We start from the raw sequence: 19,521 nt of genomic DNA on the forward strand, positions 1-19,521 counted from the left end.
AGGAAAACAGGTTTCTGTTAAACTGGAAATGGGGAGATGGTGGGAAAATCAGGTTTGAGAAAATTAGGTTTTAGCCATTTTTAATTGATTCTGTTAGCATGAGGTAAAGTGGCAATAGCAAGAGTGCAGGACATGTGTTGGGACTTCAGGAGACAGACTGGACTGGGAGTCAGGAGACAGACTGGACTGGGAGTCAGCATAGAAAGCTGTGTTGGGAGGTGGACAAGGGGGTGAGCCCAGGACTCTCCCATATGCAAAGTCTGCTACCGAAGGAGGGACTCGGTGGGGCAAGAGTGAAAACTGGGAGCATGAAGTTTCAGAAACCAGGGAATTGAAAGGTTTGTGGGTGGAAAAGCAACTATGTCAAATTCTACTCATAGTTAGTTAAGCCTAAAGACTGAACTGGCCGTAGGATTCAATTCTGGGGAGATCCTCTGACTCCTTGAGAATTTGTTTAGCTGGATCTGATTTGATTTAAGAGAGAGTGGTAGAATTTGATTTGGTATATTCCTGAGTTTGGTTTTTTTTTTTTAAGTGGGGAATTTGGACCCAAAATTTTGGGGGGAAAAGAGAAATTGGCCAGTAACTAGAGTAGGAGTTGAGGTCAAAATAGGATTTTTGTTTTGTTTTGTTTTGATGGGAGGAATAAAAAAGTATATGATCCACTAAAAAAGGAGAATCTTTGATGCATGTAGGAGAGGGGTACACGGCTGGATAGTGGGGGGTCCTTGAGTCAGTGAGAGGGGACACATTGCAGGCTTGCGCTGCAGGTGTTCTGGGTGTTGTTCAGTGGTGGGGTAGGATGTGACATTCCTGTGTGCTTCTGTCTTCTAGGAATTAGCTCATGAGCTAAGAGGGTGAGGCTTCAGGTTTAGGGGGAGAGCAGTCCCAGACTGAGGGAGCACACAGGGTCAGCCATCTGACTTCCTGGTATCTTCCTTCCTTTGCCGGAAAAGTCATTTCATTTCTTACAGTGTGGATGTAGTATGGTCTTTGGGTGCTCCTGTCATTGCCTGATGCTTCTCAGCTGGATGCTGTGGAGACCAGTCCTGCCCCCACAGACACTTTCTCTCCTCTGTTTCCTGAAGGATTTCCAAAGGCAGCTTCCTGCTTACCCGGGCCTGCTTTTCTGGCCCTTTTCCTCATCTAGTATTTTGCCTCTTGACTTCAGCTTTGGGGATGGGGGTATAAGAGGCACTTCTTAGCCTTGAGGACCCCAGGCGCTCCTTTGAGGAACAATCCATAGAGTAACTGGTAGCAGTAAAAGGGGTCTGTGTTCAATGCCTGGGAAACTGAAGTGATGGCAAAGCAGAAGTCATGTTTATTGTGTTGTCAAGGTGCCATTTCTGTTATTCACTGAGGGGAAAGTCTCAGGGGATGAGGAGGAATTTCCATGGTGGTAGTGTGATCGGGCTTTGAGGAGTCATAGAGGTCAGTCAAGGGGTTTAGGAGACTACATGGGTGCCCTGAGCAAGGCTTCCGGAGGACCAGTAACAAATTTCACTTCCAGAGCCAAGAATGAAGGTAAATACTGAGACTGACGAAAGACCTAACAGTGCTGTACCAGGTTTGGGTTTCATCCTTCATAGAATTTGAAACCTTTTAATTGGGAAAGTGAGTCGTCTGATAAAAGGATGTAACAAATAGGCTGAGATGTGTAAAGGATGCCATGAGGGGGTTCTGGGGGCACCTCACAAGGGGGCTCGGATTTCTAACTAAGGTGCCAGATGGGGAATGTGACGGTGTTTCCATGACCCCAGACCCAGGTATGTCAGTCTGCTGATGTTTTTCTGAATCATGAGTGGGGTTATACATTTGTTATAGCTGATGATTTAGTATCAATACTTTATTATTTCGTAAAATGAGCCAGGTGCAGTGCTGTGGTGCGGGTCTGTAGTCCCAATTATCCCAGAGGCTTCTAGTTCAGATTTTGACAAAATGTATATTGTGGTATCCACTGTCCACTGTCAGGTTCATGCAGAGCAGTTACAGTGTCCTAAAATCCTGTGCCCCATATTGTCTCTCGCTTAGTCCTACTGTCAACTCCTGTTAACCACTAATCTTTTTACTGTTTCTATGTTGTTGTCCCTTCTGGAATGTCAAATCATGGAACTGTACAGGAGCCTTTTCAGACTTGCCCATTTATGTAAAATGCCTACTCATAACACCCATGCAGATCTTTCTATTACAAGATTACTTTATTTTGCTTTTTTCTTGTTTACTGAGTACTCTTGGGCATTTTTAAATTTTTCCAGTTTGGTCATGTTGGTAAACATTTTCTTCCAAGTTGATCGTCTTTATATTTCATTTTCCAGCATTACCATATATTCTTAAATATTTTCATTTTGAGAAATGGAGTATTTCACCTTTTTTAACATTTCTCAGAATGAGAAAGCTTGCATGGATGGGCTTTCCAGATCCAGAGAATCCTCTCCTTCAGTGTTCCAGTGCAGGATCTTAAACAGGTGACATCAGTGGTGGGATTGGGAGGGGTTTGTTCTGTGGTTCTCATTTCTGGGAATCTTGACCTTCCCTCCCTTTCAGTGCTGCATGCGATATGTTCCTTGGATGGGGTGTAGATGGCATACTGACCGACTCACTCTTGAATCTGTAAAACTGAGAATGTTTGGCATGATGTACAAGAGCACGCTTGTTGGTTGGGCAGACCCCAGTTTGCCGTCCTTTGGCCTTGGGAAGGTTTAGCTGTTCTCTCCCCATCTGGTTCCCAGTGATGCACATGAGATCACTGACCTTTAGAGGCAACCAAGCTAACAGGCCATTTGTTGAAGTTCTCTTGGTCTTTTTCATTTTACAGTCTTGAGGAATATGCATTTTCTCTCATTGTTTACTTAGTGGAGTTCCAGTGCTTCACCTTGAACTCTTATTTTCCCCAGCCACTCCCAGAAGGAGTCTCAGAGAGGTAAGGAGAAGGCTCCTTCCCTGCAGCAGTGGAGGACAGCACTGCCTGCACCGAAACCCAACTCTGAGGAAGTTGTTCATTGAGAAGTTCACAAAATTATCCTCACCCTCAGGCCTAGTGCTTTGGCTTTGGTGAAACATAATCCGGTCCTGAGTTTTATTATTACAAAACTATCTCTGGAATAATATATCTAGTAAGCATTTTTTCTTTGAGATGGGGTCTCATGGTCTTTCCTAGGCTGATGAAGAGTTCCTGGACTCAAGGGAGCCTCCTGCTCAGCCTCCCAAGTGGCTGGACAACAGGCATGCCTACCTGGCTAAGCAGACATTACATTGTACCCTTGTCCTATAAAACTGACCTAAAGCCCTTAAATGTTACAGTTCTGATTGTTTCTAACAATAGTTTATCTAGGTTTATTAAAACCCATTTTATCAAAGTTATTCATTATAAAACTTCTTGTTTTATGCCAGAGTAGGAACAGTGAAATTTTTTCTTTTGTGGATAAAATTTTTCCTTTCGTGGATAACAGTGAACTCAGGCAAATGATTGAAAGCCATCATCAAATAAAAAACTCAGTTTGGAACATTCATGAGAATGCTGTTTTCCAGCAGCATGTTGTGGGCATTAAAAACAACAAACTGTAATTTTTTCATCATATACTGTTTATTTCCCTCATAAGGCAAAGTTATAAGCAATTTTTTTAAAAAGCAAATTGAGAGTTAAAATAAGGTGCATTAACATTTGACTGTTTCTTCATGCCCTGTTCCCTCAGTCTCTTGCATTTGGTGATGACTTTTAATATACAAGGACTTAGGTGAAGGTGACTGGTCCATTTGACTTTTTTGACCCCAGAATAGCCTTCCTTCCCTCAGTTAGTATTCCTTATTAATTAAATAATCACTCATTTATTCATTCATAAATGTAAGTACTCTCCTAAATATTGGGCTTCTGAAAATAATGAAATATTCCTTCTTAAACTCACTTTAAGACTCCCTTAGTGGGAAAGACTCAAATAAGATCTATAGAGGAGACGTGTAAATGGAATGGTGTGTTTGTTTATTTACTGGGGATTGACCCTAGTGGTGCTTTACCATTGAGCTATATCCCAGTCCTTTTTAGTTTTTATTTTGAGATGGAGTCTTACTAAGTTGCTAAGGCTGGCCTCGGACTTGAGATCCTCTTGCTGCAGTCTCCCTAGTTGCTAGCATTACAGGCATTACCACCACATCCAGTTTAGTATGTTTATTTTAAGTGTGTTTTTGATAAAGTGCATGTCCCTAGGACATTTTTGCCACAAGAACTGTTCTGGCTTAGAAAAGAGATTCTATGAGTTCACTTTGTTATAGTCATAGGTATGTATGGTCTTATTACATGTATTGTGTATTTATAAGACTCTTTTCTTACCTGAATTTTCCTGAATTGATGACTTCTCCACATTTCCCCCTCTTCTCCTTAAGAGTGATTTGAAGGCATTGTGCTGGTGATATGCCTATTGTTATCCAATCCACATGACTGTATTGGTAAATATCAGGTGGATAATTAAACATGGACCCATCACCAGAGTAAATGAAACCAGTCTTATTTTTCTAAAAAATAAGTTATCATTGCTAGGTCCACTTAGTGAGGCAAAGCGATGCAGTGTACAAACTCTGGGCCCTGTGGGTCCTCACCATGGTAGCCCCAAGTCAAGTCTTGTGATGCCTGCATGGAGTATGGGCAGAGCTTCTGGAAGCCATGCTTTACTTTCTATCACCTGCTGGGAAGGCATGTCATAGGTCATTCTGGCTGGGGCAGGCCCATTTCTGTCTCCATGTGTCCCATCTGCAGTTGGGCTTTCTCTGCCCTGACCACCTTTAGCCTTTCCAGGCCCCTGAGCCTGATCCCTGGACACCCTAGCAAATAGAACTGAAAGACAACACAGTATCTCCTGCCAGAGGACCCTTCCTGTCCTTGTGGATGGTTTCACATGGAGAAGCCAAAACATTCAGAAACATCAGAAATTTATCAGTGTCCCACATGGCCCCTGAACATGATGGAGTCTTTCTTTTTTCATTTAGATGAAATCAACTGGAACTACTGTTTTTACCTGTTTCATAATCCTTTCTTGGCAAGTGTATAAAACTTAATAGCCACATAAAAGTGGTAAGACAGGCAGTAGACATCATTGCTGGGTCCACATCATGTCCACAAAGCTGCATCAAGTATATTCTGTGGAGTTCCTGTTTCCTGCTGATGTTTCAGTATGTGATCGGGACCATATTATATTATCTTATCGTAGAGGTGATGATTCTAAAGGAAGCAGTTTTAGTGCTGGTGTGTTTTTATGAGTGGGACAGTTTTTTTTAAAGGATGCACATTTAAATTTCTTGGTAGGTTATTTGTCCATTCTCAGAAATGTGCTTCTCCCCTCCTAGAATGTGTAAATAGAAAGAAAGGAAATTCTCGGTTCCCAGCTGGGAATTAGAGAAACCAGGTCATGCTATCTAATACTTCTGTAGCAGGCTGTGGACTTTCCTATAGTGAAAGAGAAAACTAGAACATAAGCCAGAGTATTTGGTGATTGTGGCAAATACTGGCTTGCTTATTGCTTTGGTGATTGTGGCAAATACTGCAGAGTGGTTCAGAAGGTTAGAGAAGGTACAGGCTTGAACAGGAATAGCAATTGAATTTCAGGTGTGGTGAGTATGTATTTCAGGTGTGGGACATATGTATCTGTCTGGAGTTTAGGATAGAGGCCTGAACTGGTCATGTAAGTTTGAGAAGTGTCATTGTATAGATGGCAATTAAATTAGCCAAGAAGCTAGTCAGACTCACCATCAAAGCAGCAAGCACAGATAAAAAGAGTAAAAGACCAAAGACTGAGCCCTGGGGCCCTCCAACTTTATGATTACTTGAAAGAGAGAGGAACCAGCAGAAGAGATTGAAAAGGAAAATGGCCAGAGAGGTTAAGGGAGAACTAACGTTTTGTTCTGGAGGCAAAATGAAGAGTATTCAGTTGAGTAGCATAGTGCGTCCTGGGATTTTTCAGACCTGTGTCCCTGAGGACAAGAGTTGTGCCTGCTAGTTTTAGTTTCCCCAACAGACAGGATTATGCCTGGCTCCCAGTGCAAGTCCAGCATTTTCATTTTCTTAATGTATATGAATAAGCCCCCTGGCACTATATTTATGATATATGTGTTTTTCTTCCACAGCCTGTAATGTAAAATAAGGTATACAGTGTTGTGTTGTGTTTTGTTTTGTTCTGTTTTGTGGTGCTGGGGATTGAACCCAGGGCCTTGTGCAATCAAGGCAAGAACGGTACCAATTGAGCTATAGCCTCAGGCCAAGGTATACAATGTTCATAGTTAACTTTACCAGTGAGCTTGAAAAGATCTTGTCTCTGTGTACCTTTTCCATGTCACCTAATTCAAATTGTGGTACCACTGCAGGGGCCAGTGTCATTCAAGGATGTGGCTGTGGACTTCACCCAGGAGGAATGGCAGCAGCTGAACCCTGATGAGAAGGTGACGTACAGGGATGTGATGCTGGAGAACTACAGCAACCTCGTTTCTGTGGGTGAGAAAAACTTGCTTTCTCAGTTGCTAAAATACATGGGATTTCTCTGATTTAACTTTGAATTGGATGGGACAAATGTGAGTAGTGTTTTTGGCACCAGGTAGGGCATTGTGGTCTTGACCTTCCCAGTGAAAGGCTCTGATTTTAATAAAGCACCAGGGCACTTTGTTGTGCAGCTGGCACAGCAGCACTTGCCCCAAATGACAGAGACCCTGCAGCCAAGCAGCCAGGTTCAAGTTCTCTTTCATTTCTCATTAACAGGGTATCACATTATCAAACCGGATGTTATCATCAAGTTGGAGCAAGGAGAAGAGCCATGGATAGTAGAAGGAGAATTTCCACCTCAAAGCTATCCAGGTGTGTTAGTGGAGGCAGAGAGGAGATTGGTAATGGGGAGTTTCTCTCCCAGGGACTTTTCTAATGGTCCCAAACCCTTAGAAATACTAGTTACTTTTACACTGTAGGTACCTGACTCTCATTCCCCAAGACTCCTTCCTGTCTAATGAAAATGTATGTCTGCAGAGCTTTGCCCTACTTAACCACTGCCCAGAATCAAAAGTCAGCCCCTTCCTTCTTCCTCTTAAACCTTGGGTCTTTGCTCAATCTTCTAGCATTTCAGTAATCCATTATCATAGGTTCCTTTTGTTTTTAGATATTCTTAAGGCTGTTACCAAAAATAACATGTGACTCTTATGTTCTAATTACCTTCCTGTTTTGTTTTTATTTTCTTTGCTGTGAAATGCCTCAGACTTACTATAATCCTCAGTTTCACTTTTTACTCCTCTTTCCTTGAGGTCAGATGCCAAAATCCCTACCTGTGCCTAAACCAGTAGATTTCATCCACCTTCATTGGTATATACATTATGCTTTATTGGATGGTGCTGATCATTCCTGAAATTTAGCCCTCCTGGAGTTTGGTAATAGTAGTAACTCCCTAGTGACTCCCTCTTTTCCTAAACGCTCATTTTTATCTTGACTCTAATTTACTGTTGTTCCTAATGCCTTGAGTAACATTGCTGTTGTAGCAGCTGCTTAATAGGTTTTACATACATAAATTATATTTGATTTATTTGTCCTTCCACCTTCTCCAGAAATGTCTCTGAAGGATCTGTTTCCACCTGCTGTGATTTCCCTGTTTCACGAGATCCTCAAAAGGGTTTCTCCCGTCTCAAGTCTGTCAGGTTTTTGTTTGTTTGTATGTTTTTATACTGCTCACACTAAGGTTGAAATCTTTGCTACTGTTCTGTAGAACACTGTTGTACAGACCAAGTGTTTTCTGTTCATAGCAGTGCAGAGCTTCTCTCATTCTACATATCTGAAAAATGATCATGATCTTTTTAAAATTATAATTACTAAGAACCTTTCCCCCTTCCCTTATTTACTAAATTACACTATTCTTCTCTTTCCCTATAGTGCCCCTGTGGACTCAATAAAAATGCCCATTTGTCACCAGCTATTACTGATCTGGCCAGGATGAGTGACTGGGTTTTATCCCTTGTGAGATGTATTAATTTATCCTTTGAATTTTGTCAGTTTCCTTTGCCTTATGTAAACAAAACTGTACTCTCTCATAGCTATATTACTGTGAATCATAATTGGATTTCAAGACATCTTCATCTGACGTCTCCAGTTATGTTATCACTAGCCTTACAAGACAAACCTGCTCTATCCATTATGACTTCTTTGTCTTTCAGGGATCACCACAGTATTGCCCTGTATTGCCTAGAGGAAGTAATTTCCCCACTCACTAAACTCATTCTGCCCATGCTCCTGACATCTTCTCTTCATGAGATTTTCATTCCTGCAGCTTCACACTTCACTAGGGTGGCTCTCCTTCCCCAAGTGACATATTTTTAGTGTCTGGGCTTGAATTTTCTACCTATTTGAAGTTTGTTTCCTTCCTGCCTCTTATCATTCCAGTTTCTTCCTTCTTTCAACTTCAGTTCAACCAAAAAAAGAAAAAGAAAAGTAGTCTGTAATCCAACAGGATATATATTTTGCTTGAGCTTTTTTGTTCTCCTGAATTATAATCCTATAAAGAAAATGTCATGTTCTCCCTCAATATAGTATGTAACATAGAGTAGACATTTGTTTCTTGATTTTTCTGAGGAGCCATTCAGATCAAAGAACTTTCTTGTCCATTCATTCAAAAAAAATTTATAGGCAGTTTTTTCTAAATATGCATGCCTGAGTCACATCCCCATATTTTCTTACATACTAGAGTATCTCTGATTCTGTTCAAGGATAGAAAGGCCTTTACAGATAGGCTTTGAGTGGATGAAGCCAGGTAAAAAAGGAAGCAATAAGATCAGAGACCTGTGGCTACAAATGCACTGGGGGTGTGTTGGGCACTACAATAGTCTTAACATAAGTCAAGGCTCTGAGATCATGATCAGTCTCTGACAACCAACATGTCATGACAAACTGTAAAGTGCTGATTACCTCCTCTAAAGCAAATCCCTGCTTAGGTGTATTTTATCACCCTCTTCATCCAACAAATAAGCTTGGCTTTCCTGGGACAGAGTATTTTTAGTAACAACTCATCCTAGCCATTGTGAATCCAGATGGTAAAAAGTATTATCAGATTTTTTAAAAAACCATTTTATCTGTTGATGAGCAGTGGATTCAGAGAAGCTCTTGGTTTGGGAGAATAAAATTGATATGGCTTCATTTGATATGGATGACAGCAGGTACATTAGTTAGGTTCATCCCAGAATTTGTGAGATAAGTTAAAAAAAAAAAAAGTTTAAAACCCATTATTATAAAAGCGGGCTGAGGGATCTGATGCTTAAGGTTTATACACTATATTAAACTGAGGGATGGGGAAGCATTCACACTCAGTTAGGTGAGAGCAAAATGTCAGGAGCAGGACTGGTTTAAGGAAATTATCAGGAGATTGAAAATAAGAAAAATAATTGCTCAAATCATTGAGCATATGTTTTGGGCCTGTTCTGAGTGCATCATTAACTTCAGTAATCCCATAACAACCCTATGAGGTAGGGGCCATCATCTCCACTATTAACTAGCTCACCTAGGCTGCCTCGTCAGAGTTCATGTGAGACTGTCCAAATAGGAAGAAAAGGAATTTGATGGCCAGAATAAATTTAGTATTAAATCAGTGTTGTTAGAATATTTAGGATCTAAACTTTCAGAAGGGTGGTGCCCTGTGGACCATTTTATACTTCCTGTGGACATGGATGTTCCAGAACTCTCCTTCCAGGTAAAGCTGAGTTAGGGAAAACGCTGGTTATAGGTTCTAGACATGAGAAAGTTTAGATGTAAATTTATTCAGCACTACTGTGGGGGATGGAGATGAAAAGGCAAAGTAGTATGTAAGGATGTAGAGCAGGGAGAGTGCTGCCACAGACATCGTAGAATAATGCCTTAGACTGCACTCCACCTCTCCCAGCTAATAGGAAGTGATATGGAGTAAAGTGCTCATCCACCTCCAAACTGAATCCCTGCCTGGATATGGCATGTGACCCTCCTTGTTCAGCAGAGCTCCTTGTCATTCATCCTGTTTGTTCCCAGTCCTTTCATGTTTGTCAGCCATTCATCCAACATCCTTTTTCTACCAGTCATTGCTGTGTCTGCATTTTACCTTGTGTACCCTTGAACAAAATACAAAGTAGCAAAGATCAAAGGTGCCATGTTTTTGTCAAGTTTACTTGTTTCTCTACCACCTTCTAGTGTGTTTGTCTGTTATTCCAAACAAAAGAATGAGGGAAAAAAGCATTTGGAATTTTATCCATCTGTCCATTAAGCTAGCACCTACCCACAGTAAGGTGCTGTGTGCCAGTCTCATTCCATATCTCCTGTAGGAAGATGTACAAAAGTTGGTTCATTTTGCCTCTTTTTAGATGAGGTCTGGCAAGTGGAAGACCCAATGGAGAAGCTCCAGGAAGATGAAGATATGTTCTTCATCAACAAAACCCTGGGTGAAGAGAGAGGTAATGTTTCTGGTAAAGCTTTTAATGTAGAAATAAACCCTGTTCCTTCAAGAAAAGTGGCCTCTAAATGTGACTTATGTGAAAAGAGTTTAACATCTGTTTCGGAGTATATCAGTAGTGATGGAAGTTATGCAAGGATGAAACCCAGTGAATGTAGTGGATGTGGGAAATCACTTCTCCACATTAAACTTGAGAAACCTCATCCAGGAGATGAATCTTATGAATTTAATCAAAATGGAGAAGCTTATGCTTTAAGTGAACAAAATATTTATCAGAAAATTCATATTTTGGAGAAACCCTTTGAATACATAGAATGCCAGAAAGCCTTCCAAAAGGACACAGTTTTTGTTAATCACATGGAGGAGAAGCCGTATAATTGGAATGAATCTGAAATAACCTTTCTCCAGATGTCAGATCTCAGTGTTCATCAGAGATCTCACATGGAAATGAAACCCTATGAATGCCGAGAGTGTGGAAAATCTTTCTGTAAAAAATCCAAATTCATTATACACCAGAGGACTCACACAGGGGAGAAACCTTATAAATGTAACCAGTGTGGGAAGTCTTTCTGCCAGAAAGGAACTCTCACTGTACACCAGAGAACCCACACAGGGGAGAAGCCTTATGAATGTAACGAATGTGGGAAAAACTTCTACCAGAAGTTACACCTCATTCAACACCAGAGAACTCACTCAGGAGAGAAGCCCTATGAATGTAGTTATTGTGGAAAATCCTTTTGCCAGAAGACACACCTCACACAACACCAGAGAACACATTCAGGAGAGAGGCCCTATGTTTGCCATGACTGTGGAAAGACCTTCTCCCAGAAATCAGCACTTAATGATCACCAGAAAATTCACACAGGTGTTAAACTCTACAAGTGCAGTGAATGTGGGAAATGCTTCTGCCGCAAGTCTACTCTCACAACGCACCTGAGGACACACACAGGAGAGAAACCTTACGAATGCAATGAGTGTGGGAAATTCTTCTCTCGGTTATCCTATCTAACTGTACATTACAGAACTCATTCAGGAGAGAAGCCCTATGAATGTACTGAATGTGGGAAAACCTTCTATCTGAATTCAGCCCTCATGAGACATCAGAGAGTACACACAGGAGAGAAACCTTATGAATGTAATGAGTGTGGAAAACTGTTCTCCCAGCTGTCGTACCTGACTATACATCATAGAACTCATTCAGGAGTGAAACCCTATGAATGTAGTGAATGTGGAAAAACCTTCTACCAGAATTCAGCCCTTTGTAGACATCGGAGAATACACAGAGGAGAGAAGCCCTATGAATGTTACATATGTGGAAAGTTCTTCTCTCAGATGTCATACCTCACTATACATCACAGAATTCATTCAGGAGAAAAACCTTATGAATGTAGTGAATGTGGGAAAACCTTCTGTCAGAATTCAGCCCTTAATAGACATCAGAGAACACACACAGGAGAGAAAGCTTATGAATGTTTTGAATGTGGGAAATGCTTCTCTCAAATGTCATATCTCACCATACATCATCGAATCCATTCTGGAGAGAAACCATTTGAATGTAACGAATGTGGGAAAGCCTTCTCTCGGATGTCATACCTCACTGTGCATTACAGAACCCATTCAGGAGAGAAGCCCTATGAATGTACTGAATGTGGGAAAAAATTCTACCACAAATCAGCATTCAATAGCCATCAAAGAATTCATAGGAGAGGGAATATGAACGTAGTTGATGTGGGAAGGCTTCTCTGAAGTTGTACCTCAGAAACCTTTTAATATAATAGACAAAAACTCTACATGAAGTCAAACACTATTGTACACTGGGCCCTCTGTATCCATGGGTTCCATATCTACGTATTTGACCAGCTGAAAATATTTGGTGAAGAAATTGCATCTGTTCTGAACACTGACTTTTTCTCTTGTCATTATTCCCTAAACTCTACAGTGTAACAACTATTTACATAACACGTATGTTATGTATTGTAAGTATTCTGGAAATGATTTCAAGTATATGGGGAGGATTATGTTAGTTATATGCAAATACTATACCGTTTTACATAAGGACTTGAGCATCTGTACATTTGGGTATCTGAGGGGTCATGGAATCAATAACCAGCCCTCCCTTCATCCAGCCTTGGATACCAGGGCACCATTGTATATCACAGTTCGTGCAGGCGAGTGTGGACAGGCCCTTGCGTGTAAGTCAGATTCATCATCTGAACATTCACGAGGTAGAAACACAACTGTTAACAAGACCATGCAACTCACTAAATACTAGACTATACAGAAATAAAAATGTCAATATTTAGAATGTGTATGTCTCACCATGGATTTGAACTGCTTTACATATCAGGGAATTTTAACAGATTAAGGAATGTGGAAAACGTACTCCTTTGGAAAATGTTAATACGTAAAGATGTGTTTCTCATATAACAAACTTTTTGTAAACAGTTTGAACAAAAACAGAACATATCTGCTGTGAATAAACATACTCTTTTTGTAAATAGAAAATGTAAAATTATTGGGATAGCTAGCCAACTCTACTAGATTAAATTCATGTAAACGGTTCCTGAGGAACAATAGGATTAGGGGCTTTTTGTTTGTTTTTTACTATGATACATTATAGTAATTGTTATTCAGTTTGAATCTTGTTTGAAAAACCTTGTTTCCTTATTAGTTTATAACACATAGGGTAAGATTACCCACTCTGAATAGCATCACAATGTTAATATCTTAATATGTATTTTCAGTGAGATAATATTTGTCATTTACAAACACATTTGATCATTGTTAATGAACTATGTCATCCATAAAGAAGCCATCTTTTATAATATTTTCACCTATAGATAAAGGAGATAGATCAGCAAAGGAGATAGATCTAGATGTATAAAATAGAAAACTCTGCATAGATAATTTTAAATTGTTAAGCCGGAAGTCTCCAAGAGTGACAAAGAGCTTTAGAACTTACTGCATTCTATACAATTAAAAAGGGGGAGAGGGTTACTTAAAATATTCCCATTCTGTTTTTCACCTGTTTTTTATTTGGATGCTTACATAAGTGTATGTAGAGCACAAATACTGTGTAACATAGAAATTAGATGTCTTTTTATGATAGAGTTTGTGAATGTTGTGCTCTGCTCCTTTCCAATACTGAAGGAATTGAGAACACATTAATTGTGGCAGACATTGTTGAGTGACTCCCCCAGTCCTCCCTCCTTACTCTTTGCAGGCAGAGTCTGGGTATCCATTTGTCCTCACAGGATAGGAGATAAATCAGTAATGATAACCTTTCTCATTGCCAGCAGTTGGTTTAGAGTGGTCCTGGGATCAGTCTAGATAAAGAGGTACCTGACAGGTGTTTTCTGGAAAAGATTTCCTCAAAGGTTCAAGGACTCAAGCAAGGTGAAATGGAGTCTTTGGTCAATGTCGCCTTTCCTGGATCTGGTGCCTGGTATCGGCTTTCAACAGTGATTATAGTTTAATCCTGACCAGAAAGATTGGAAGAACTTGGGACCTGGATGATGTCACTGAGCCTGGGAACCAGCCAGCCTTGTGGCCATTCCATGTCTGGACTGTTGGTTTTGTGATAGACTGAATTCATTTTTTAAGCCAGTTGACTCAGAATGCTCTGTTGCTAATAATTGAAGACATTGTAACTGATAACAGAGTTACACTTTTATAGAAGTTATGCAATTCAGAAGTGGACTTTAAGCACTTATTTTGAGGTGTTGATAAAAAAATGTATTTCCTGTAAATTTTGATGTAAATAGTTTGAGCATTGGATATCAACTTGAAACAATTAAATGTGTATGCTTCCTTGAACTCTCATAACACAGACTTGCAGAATTAACCTTTGGAATCTGTCATACCTCAGGTGCACCTCCATTTTTCTAATATGTGAAATAAATTTTGAGGTAATTTAATTTTATTATTCATGGATCACCACTACATTAGTTGGCAATATATGGTGTAAGGTAAGGATCTAATTTTGCTTTCAAATGATTACTTGCCAGGTAGCCTGTCTCATTTTACTAATTTACCCCTTTACACCACTGAACTGAAATGCCATATTTTTCATGTGTGAAACACATCACTCCTGTTTTGTTGCTTAGCACTTTTTCTCCATATTTTTCTAGATGATTGTATGCTATGTAACAGGAATTAAAAGTCTGGTAGATTGTATAGTTTAGGGTAGGAACCAAAAGTTTATAGCATATTTGTTGAAATTTTATCTACAAAGGTTTCCACCCTGGAATGTCTTTATAGCTTATTATACAATGTACATTTTGACAAAAATAAAGACATGATGTTAATACCAGAGCTACATTCTATTTGAGACCAAGATTCAGCCTCCCTTCCCTGTCTTTATTCCATCTCACTATGTTCAGCTGTGCTGTCCAATCAGGATCCTCAGAACTATATAATAAGCAACTGGACTGCAGCCTAAATAATGACCAGCTTTCCTAGAACACCTCTAGTTAAATAAAATGAAGCCACAAGGATATCCATATTTTAAATTATGTTGCTTTTTTCTTATGACAAAGAAAAACTATATCAAAAGCAAATTGGTTTTCCTTGATTGAATTTTAAAGTCTATGCCTTCTGCCAAAGTGATGACTAGTGTGAGCTCCTGGCTTGTTTCCATGGCCCATTACTGGAGATGCCATAGCAGAAAAAGCTATGTGTGGATCCAGAGAACTAAAGACCAGTCAGGTAATGGCCGAGAGACAGATGTTGTAGTAATTCACTTGCAGGTCAGCATGGGAAAAGAAAGAAAAAGAAGAAGCAGAGCAAGCGAAGCAGCAGCAGAAAAAAAGTCCTTTATTGTGTACAAGCAATCTTTTTATAGTATTGTGAACAAAGAAGGCAGCCTTCCAACATCAATAAATCAGGTCTTTCAGCTAATTAAACATAGCATACAGAAGTTTTACTTTCTAATCAGAAGTGACCCGCTTCTCATGGCTTATCTATTTTTGGCCCGGAGTATGTTGAGCTCTGCTCTTTGTAAAGAACAGATAATAAAATTTTTCTCAGCGCCCTCCTAGCCCACTTGGCAGAACATCCCGTTTGCAGGCAAGTTCTCCCAAGGACAGCAGACACCTCGTTTTCAAGCATGTCTGTTGTTACCTATCTAAACCTTGAAGGAGCCTCTCGTTTGCCAGCAGGCTCTCCCAAGGACAGCAAACATCTCGTTTTCAAGCATGTCCGCTGTTGCCTTTCTATATCTTGACAGAATATCCTGTTTGCAGGCAAACTCCATCAAGGACAGTAATAGTAATGCAGTTACATCTGATTCTCTATAACAGATGCTGAGGAAAACCTGAATTGTAATCTTTACACAGACTTTGCTTTTCCTCCCTGTACTTATTATCCCCCATCTCCCCTGGACCACATATTAGCGTGGAATTGTACATGAGATGACAGTCTCTGTCTCAGCTACTAAGCTACCTTCCTCTGCAGCCAACTTAATAGACAGAATTAGGAAACATTGAGAGATAGTCATTTCTTCTAAAATGCAATATATGCATTTCTCCAAAACCTAGTGGTGTGCAAAGTGACTAAATAAAATTAGGTCTTAGAAAGTAAAAGGAATCCACTCAAGATCCTTAAAATAGTAAGAGTATTAGCAGAATCGGTAACAATCCTAGTACAAGAACTAGTTTAATTCCTAAAGGAATATGCCATAATTTTATCTTTAGAAAAACACCTGTCCAGACCTTGGTTTCTAGTTATCATCTCCCACTAAGTGTAACCATTAGTAGAATCACAGAATCAGATTATTCCAAGGCCAAACAGGCTGGAGAGTGGGGAGCATTGGCACTCAGCTTGGAAGGCTGAGGCAGGAGGATCACAAGTTCAAAGCTAGCCTCAGCAAAAGTGAGCAACTCAGTGAGACTCTGTTTCTAAATACAAAATAGAGCTGGGGATGTGGCTCAGTGATTCAATCCCTCTTACCACCCCCCAAAAAAGGGGGGGGGGAATTGAAGGGAGGTGACATTATAATGGATGGCAGAGCAAGGAAATCCCCAACAGGAATAACTGTTGAACTGACAAAACTGATAGAATTATCCTCTGCAGAATTATAGAATCTAAACCTTCCAGCCACCAGATGAAGGCTTGGTAAAGAAGTGGGTCAGGGTCAGGGTTGTGGCAGCACCTTTGTAGTCAGAAGATGCTGTGGCTGTTTAAAGTACCCATCTGCCATGGCCTGCACCCCACCCAGAGCATCAGCCTAAAGGATGAGCCAGTGTTCCAGGTTCAGGTTGTATGAGGGGGAGGAACTGTGGCTGTGGGTTCGCCTGTTTGCTGCTGTCTATGAAACTGTCACCAGAGCTTCTCTTAGTTTTACTAAACTCCGAATGGTCAGCGTCTTCTGAGGTAGTTTGCACCTAAAGCATTTAGGTGCCTACAGATACTGGCTGCAGCAGCTTGGGGCAAGGAACTCTGGTGATGAGCAAGAGACAGAGGAAAAGACATGAAGAAGAAGAGGGTGGAGGGAGATATGTGGAGGAAGGCGGATTTTAACAACTTTCATGGGTACTGGAAAGGTACACATTGCCAGAGAGGAACACATCTCAAAATGACCCAAGGAAGAAGGCCCTGTGTTCTCACCTTGAACTCACCTTCAGGATCTAAGCTGGAAGTGAAGGCCAAGCTCTGAAGGGGCCCCCAGCAGAAAACCAACCTGCAAAAGCTAAGAGTATTTTCCCCCCTTTTCTTACCCTACCTCCACACACAATGGGCTAAATGATTATGTCCTCCCCCCTCTTTCATATGTTAAAATCCAAACCCCAAAATGATAGTATTAGTTAAGATCTTCGGGAAATGATAGGGTCATGGGGATGGCACCGTCATGAATGGGACTAGTGGCCTTATAAAAGAGACCTCAGAGTTACTCTTACTGCTAAGTGAGGACAGAAAGAAGTTGGTGGTCTCTAATCCAGAAGAGGCCCTCACCTGAACTTGACCATGCTGCACCCTGATCTCAGACTTCAGTCTCCAGAGCTGTAAGAAAATAAATGTCAGTTGTTTATACACAACCAGGCTGATGCTGTCACAGCCACCCAAGGCAGATGGCTTCCACTGTCCTACAACTGCAGCATGTCTACTCTGCGGACATTCCCGTACGTGTGTATCGCAGGTGTGTTTCTCTAGAGCAGTGTTTTCCAATTTTTTTTCCACTTTAAGCCTTAGAAAGTAATGAATCTCACTTTACCACCCAAGACAGTGTACACGTGCACTCACTCAAGTTTTGATGAGTGCTTACTGCACACCACGCTGTGTTCCAGGTGCCACTATGGCAGCGAGCAGAGCAAACCAAAGTCCCTGCCCTCTCACAGGGAAGACAAGCAACAGAACACGGGGCATGGTGGAAGGTAATAAAAGGGTTCTGCAAAAAAGGAAAAGGAGAAGCAGACAGCTGAAGAAGCGGGAGCTTCGTTTGAAGCAGGTTTATTAAGGTGACTGAAAAAAAGAACTGGAGATGGTGCAGGGGAGTGGCACCGAGGGACCTGAAGGAAAGTGTATCCCAGGAAGAAGGGACAGAGAGAGGATTTCACAGAACAACATGTCTTATTATCATGCTGCTTCCTCATGTTTTCTGAAGTATTTATTTTAAAAAGCACACCAGTTCACTAAGTTGATTCCACAGCCCAGAATCATGGGTCACCATGTCCCACAGTTCGAAAGCAATGTTGCTGGAAAGGGGGCAGCATCCTCAGGAGAGCTGGCTGCCATCTGTAGCACCTTCCAAAGGCTCTACCTGTTCACTAGGGACACTTTGCCGTGCGGATTCCCAAGGACTCCCAGGAGCCTTGGGCCTGCACTGTGCACACACCCTGACTGCCTTGGGCCAGGGAGGAGGGAGCTCTCTCTGGTCTATTTTATAAGGGCACCGATCCCACTCAGCCACCTCCCAAAAGCCCAACCTAACACTTGCACAGGCAGATTAAGGTTTCAACAAATGAATTCTGAGGGGACAAACATTTAAGAGAATCAAAATCAAATTATTACACATCAATGAATACACAAACATAATAAACTGGAGTTGGATATTTTAATATCAATAAGCCTCAAAGCCATAGTTTGAGATGAAAATTAAGTATAAAATAATACTACCAGTGATAGAAAAATATGCACAACTTTGGATACATGCTGAGAACGCCATGTAGGACACACTGGACCTTGATAACACCAAAATTTGAAAGGGACTGTAGCCAGGAGGAGGTGTGTGGGATTAAGGGAGACTCAGGTCTTTCCTCCACTGGAGTGGCGACAGTACACTGGAATTTATGGAAATATCTCATACAAAGTCTCCACAGTGGCCAGTGGCTGAGCAGGATCTCAGACCAGAACATGACAAGAGCTCAGACATAAGGCAAAAAAAGGAAATAAAAGTCATCCAAGTCAGAAAGGAAGAAGTAACATCATTTCTATTTGCAAATGACATGATCCTATTAGTTAGAAAACCCCCAAAGAGTGTACCCAAAAAGTCCTGTTAGAATTCACAAATGAATTCAATAAAGTTGCAGGATACAAAATCGATATACAAAAGATCAATAGTACCTCTATATACAAATCACAGCCTAGTTAAAAATATGTCAAGAAAACAATCTTGTTTATGATAACATAAAAAAATACTTAGGAATAAACTTCACCAAGGATGGGAAAATGTTTTTACACTAAAAACAATGAACAAAACTGAAGATGACACAAAAAGGCTGTGTGGATCAGATATTCTGTGTGGATCAGAATAATTGCTATTGTTAATATTCCATATATAATCAAATCAATATACCTATTTGACACAATCCCTACCAAAACTCCAATGGTATTCTCCCCAAAAGAAAAAAAAATCTATATAAAAAAATTTATATAGAACCACGTACACACACCAACCTTACCAGCAAAGCAATACTTGGGAAGAAAAACAGGTATCATACTTCCTGATTTTACGTGATATCACAATGCTGTAATAGCTAAAGCAGTATAGTACTGGCATAAAAACCCAAACAGACCAATGAACAGGACAGAGAGTCCAGAAATGAACCCACACATAGGTAGTCAACTAATTTTTAAGAAGTGCACCAAAAGGACACAATAG

General features: G+C 40.6%; 1 protein-coding gene across 11 annotated transcripts in view; it reads left to right on the forward strand.

Moving 5' to 3' along the window:
- The window catches only part of ZNF12 (zinc finger protein 12), a 1,264,586-nt gene that overhangs the window by 21,335 nt on the left and 1,223,730 nt on the right, over positions 1-19,521 (forward strand). For 5 of the 11 annotated variants that reach the window (XR_014022764.1, XR_014022765.1, XR_014022766.1 and 2 more), the window contains exons 3-5: positions 6,349-6,475; positions 6,737-6,832; positions 7,567-7,656. Coding sequence is in view for 4 of the 11 variants with exons in the window: in XM_081300103.1 (XP_081156229.1) it covers positions 6,349-6,475; positions 6,737-6,832; positions 7,567-7,656; positions 10,336-12,170 (2,148 nt within the window). In the remaining 7 variants the exon portion in view is untranslated. The other 6 variants (XM_081300103.1, XM_081300104.1, XR_014022769.1 and 3 more) reach the window with 4 other exon arrangements.

This window comes from Spermophilus citellus, assembly GCF_964194105.1.
Source record: "Spermophilus citellus genome assembly, chromosome: 6".
In the NCBI taxonomy this organism is placed as follows: domain Eukaryota; kingdom Metazoa; phylum Chordata; class Mammalia; order Rodentia; family Sciuridae; genus Spermophilus; species Spermophilus citellus.